This window comes from Corylus avellana, chromosome ca9 (genome assembly GCF_901000735.1).
Source record: "Corylus avellana chromosome ca9, CavTom2PMs-1.0".
Classification (NCBI taxonomy): domain Eukaryota; kingdom Viridiplantae; phylum Streptophyta; class Magnoliopsida; order Fagales; family Betulaceae; genus Corylus; species Corylus avellana.
The window spans coordinates 22,227,794-22,233,048 of record NC_081549.1 but is presented as its reverse complement, the minus strand read 5'-3'; the positions used below and the strand labels follow the sequence as shown (position 1 = coordinate 22,233,048).

Here is a 5,255-nt window from a genome sequence, read left to right as displayed (position 1 = left end):
ATGGAAGCTAGATGCTTCACTTATTCAAACTTCTGTTATTTTGAGTTTTATAACATCTCCAATGGCTTATGAATCAATTATAAACACATGGTGTTTGTCTACGAAAGAGGAGGATAAGATTTGAGGTATAAATATAAGATTATGTAGTAATTATTAAAAATTGTTAGTTTTTTTTCTCGTCAAGTCATGTCAATGCATACGTATATAAGACGGATTGAAATCGTCTAGAATTTTTTTAAAATTTGAGATTTTTAAATTCATAAATTTCAACCGTTTATCTCATCTAAACGTCGAGAATAAGCTACGTTTTAATATTTTATGAGCAAGCTACCCTCAAAGAATTTAATAAGTCATATTTTCTCTGACTTATTTTAGACGTTTAAATGAGATGAACAGTTAAAATTTATAAATTTAAAAATCTCAAATTTAAATAAAATTTTAAGAAATCTCAATCCATATAAAACTATATAGACACATAAATTTTAAATTTTGACCATAAAATAAATATTATAGACACTTTAATAATGGTTATATAGGATCCGCAGGATAATGAATAATATTGAATGCATTAAAACTTGCATAGTGCATAGTAAAATTTATGCATCAGCCATGACGATGGAACAAGTGTTTTCTCCCTGATTTGAATAGACATCACGGAGAAAATAACAACAAGATCTTCCTCGCGATAGGTTGGACCAACACCTACCTTTTCAAAAGGGAGAGGGCAATATATATATATTTTGGCTTTAAACTGGTGAACGTGTTGGCTAGTTTTTTCAAACTATGTCTTGGTAGGCTCTAAACCGGTGAATTTGTCGGCAAAAATGATGGTCACTGGTCAGAGACTCCGATTTTTCTTGAACAAGTTCTTGGACTTTGGTCTTTGTTCAACCCAACCAGGCTGCTAAATTAAAGTGCCTTTTGATTTCTCCGGCCAATTTCATTCTTTTCAAGAAAATCTCATGTTTCAAGAGATTTCCATGAGATTCATGGCATCAACCGTACACATGCAGCTCACATATTTTTAGAAGTCAAGGCCTTCCATTTCCATATGACCGTGACAGCTTTGATAACCCTTTTTGATTTGACCCATATTCTCCTTCCTCTTTGGAATAATGTATTATTCAAATCAAAAAAAGGTTGATAGTGGGCGGCTAATGCTTACTGTTTAAGCAAAGCCATAGCCCACATAAAAGGGTGCTAAGCAAAAAACTAACAAGTTCCATTAGCAGATCATTAATCATATTTATTTTGTGTTTTCGTTGTTTGAATAGTTGACGAGTCGGTGGGATTTCCAGTGAGTCGGATAGGACAGAAAAACTTTCGCTACATATGCCTTTTTTTAAGGAATATTGGGAATCCAAATTTAGACCAATAATTGTTATTGGACAACTGCCATACAAAATAAATTACCAAACTCTTTGACTTCTAATACAATATCTTGTTTAGGTATATTTAACGGTAAATATGATGACACGTCAATTATTCTTTTTTAGAGTCATTGGCATAGGTTCATAGAGATGAGATATACTCCCCGAATAATGTACATTTTACACTAGAAATTCTAAAAAATTAAATGAACAAAAAAACAATCTTGATTCAATCAAACCCAACAATTTTGGTGTCTTGAATTTGATTCTCAATCTGGCATCAATTAATTAATTAATTTACGGTACAAAGAGTTTATCACAGGTTTACACAATTTCTTGAGGCGGTAATGCCACCATCCACAACAAGATTATGGCCACTAACATATTTGGATTCATCGCTAGCAAGGTAAAGAGCAGCCTCAGCAATATCTTTAGCCCTTAGCGTTGGACCTTTCAAGTTGGCAAGCCCTCTCACAAACTCCTCCATTTTTTCAACTTCTTCATCTCTAGGCATCCCAAAATCCATGCATTGATCATCTTCTTCTTCTTCTTCCCCGCTACTCCTCCATGCATTAATTAGCATGGGCGTCGCCACTCCGAAAGGAGAAATGCAGTTTACCCTAATCCCATATCGGCCGAGTTCGCAAGCCGTGTTCTTTGTGAGCCCGACAATGGCGTGCTTCGAAGCTGTATAAGCATGCGGTCCAAGGCCTCCCATGACTCCTGCGACACTCGCCGTAGAAATGATGCACCCACCTGATAAAATATAAATAAAACGATTAGATTTATTTATTTTTAAAAAAAATAAACAATAATTTTAACATTTTAATTAAATATTTCACGCACATCCTCTCGGAATCATTACGCGAGCCGCGAGCTTGATTCCTAGCGCCATGCCTCTGACATTGATGCGCATGACACGGTCGAATTCATCGATGTCGAAGTCAACGATGCTCTTGTGCGCCTTGGACTGATTTCCGAGAACCCCGGCATTGTTGAAAAGGATGTCGAGCTGTCCGTAGCGTGAGACGGTGGATTCAATCAAATTCTCCATGTCTTCTTCCAAGCTAACATCGCAGTGAAAATAAGTCACCGAAGGAGCTAAGGAATCTGCAAGCGCAGTTCCGAGAGTGTCCTCCACATCAGCAATGACAACCTTAGCTCCATGTCTGGCAAAAAGCCGTACCGTTGCTTCTCCGATGCCTCTGGCGCCGCCGGTGACAATGGCAATCTTTCCCTCCAATCTATACAAAAAAAAAAAAAAAGAAAAAAAAAAAGTGGGTTTTTGTTTAATTTCATCAACATTGCAAACAACCCATTTATGTTAATTAGATGTACAGAAACGGGAGGAATTGAAGTACCTTTTAGGAGAAGGAGGAGCACTGTTTTCCCTTCCTAAGACATTAATCCCCTGAAGGGTTGTCTCGGACATCACTTGGGCAAGCATGGTTGATCACAGTAAGAAAAATGAAGAGAGAGTGGGAGAGAGAGAAGCGAGCAAGCTCAGAAAGGATGGGCTGCTGAATGAGGTGGGGAAGGGAATTTATAGGCAGTGGCCTTTGGTAGGTAGCCTAATATATATATATATATATGCATTAGGTGAGTGAGTGGGGTTGCGTGAGTGGACCGTGTTCCTTCCTTGAAGGTCTCTATATATTTTTAGGATTGGGAGACACCCTCCAAGATTTGAGAGGGATATTCTCGTCCACCCATTTATCACACCTATACGGCCCGACGACGTGTTGCACTCATTTTCTTTCAAGTGATTGGTATGAAAAATCATATATGGCACGCTAATTAATAAAATAAACATGATAAATAAATAAAAATAGTAATATTATTTATTGTAAAATTAATAAAATTTAGGCACGTTAAGAGATGGAGGTCTATTCAACTGAATCGGACGAGCGTCATAGTTCTTATCTACCTGAATTTCAATAAAATTCACCTAATTTCGAAGAATCTTCATAAATTTATGATTAGAATTTACTATTGCGAAATAATTTATAAGAAATCCAGCCGTTCAAATAAATTTTTGGGAGTTGAATCCTTCTACTGCCCAAATTAAAACAACTGATTGTTTTGAATTCCTTAAAAATAAATCTAAGCCCCATTTGCTAAATTGTAGAGTTTCGCATCAGAAATTGCTGTTTTGGGAGTATTGCTGTTGGATGGGAATCTCAAACACCAACTCATTGTTACCAATTACGTACTCCGTATGGCGTATAGATTATATTAATTAACATCCTCGTGGAACACCACGTGCTGACATATTCTTTTGTCTGAGAGATAAGATTGAACAGTTTTTTTTTTTTTTTTGTAGGATGAACAAAAGTTTATTTATTTATTTTTTTAATTGAACATTGATAGTAGTTGACAAACAAATTTATATACGAAATTCGTTTACAGAGATTAAAAAAAACGAATCAATCGATTTTCGCCACGTCTTCACACTATGATTTTGGGATTCCTCTTTGAAATCTTAATCTGATTTCATGGGTGACTATTTAATTACATCTACCGGCTATAAGATTCTTTTCATTTCAATTTTTTTTTTTATAAATATTTTCTAATTTAGATTAAATTTTACGTATCTAATCTAAACATTTAAAAATTTTAAATAATATAACACTATGTATGCCTTAGATGCAACAAAACAATGTAAAATAAAGGGTAAAATTCACTTAACCCTCTCAAACTATCACTCATGACAATTTATCCTCCAAACTATCAATTGCAACAATTTACCCCTCAAACTACCAAGACAATGACAATGTACCCCAAATTTTAATAAAATGACGAAATTATCCTTACTAAAATAAAAACTAAAATACTAAAATTTAATTTTTTTTCAAAATTTTTAGGATATTTTTGTTTTACTGAAAATTCTATATGGGTAATTTCGTCATTTTGCTTACATTGGGGGATAAATTGTCATTGTTTTGGTAGTTTTTGGGGTAAATTGTCGTAATTGATAGTTTGGGGATAGATTGTCATTGGGCTGGTAGTTTAATGGGGTTAAGTGAACTTTATCTTAAAATAAATCCTCGATCTCCATTTTGCTTCTGTTCCAAAAAAAGTGGGATAAAATAATTCTCTCCATTGCACTTTGACTGGTAGCTCTTTCACTGATTTGTGTTTTTTGTTAGATCTTTTTTAATGGTGATAATTTGTAATTTAACATGATATCATATTAAATTTTATAGTTTGAACTTTGACTATACAAATTTACCCATATTTAAAGTCCACTTAACTCCCTCAAACTACCACCCTAATGACAATCTATCCTCCAAACTATCAATTACGACAATTTACCTTCCAAACTACCAAAATAATGACAATGTACCTCCCCAATGCTAGCAAAATGACAAAATTACCATTATAAAATTTTCAATAAGACAACAATACCCTTAAAATTTTGAAATAAAAAATTAAAATTTAGTATTTTTATTTTAGTAAGAATAATTTCTTCATTTTTAAAAAAATTGGGGGTACATTGTCATTGTTTTGGTAGTTTGGGAATTAAATTGTCGCAATTGATAGTTTAGTGGGTAGATTGTTATTGGGGTGGTAGTTTGAGGGGGTTAAATAGACTTTACCCTTAAATATTTCATGTTTTTGACCTTACTTATCCAACATGAATTTGAACTCACCTATAAAAGAGAGTGTCTAAATATTAATATTGTCAGCTCAAAAAATTATTAAAATATTAATTCACTAATTAAACTAACCCTTTTATTAGCTTTTAAGGGTACTGATGATTTAATAATGATACTTTCGGTGTTGTGGTACTAGATTAATTAATTATTCTGGATATTATTCATCAACAAAAGGATAATAATTATAGCTATTTCTAGCATAATTAAAATCATACTATATATATAT

The 5,255-nt window shown here is 33.5% G+C and overlaps 1 protein-coding gene across 1 annotated transcript; it reads right to left on the bottom strand.

The window, feature by feature from the left end:
- Positions 1-1,631: 1,631 nt before the first annotated feature.
- Positions 1,632-2,848, bottom strand: LOC132162070 (short-chain dehydrogenase reductase 2a-like). The gene is made up of 3 exons (XM_059572317.1): positions 2,732-2,848; positions 2,217-2,614; positions 1,632-2,126 (listed from the first exon to the last, which is right to left on the bottom strand). The coding sequence occupies exons 1-3, from the start codon at positions 2,815-2,817 to the stop codon at positions 1,687-1,689; spliced, it is 924 nt and encodes a 307-aa protein (XP_059428300.1). The 5' UTR covers positions 2,818-2,848; the 3' UTR covers positions 1,632-1,686.
- Between the last annotated feature and the right edge of the window lie 2,407 nt (positions 2,849-5,255).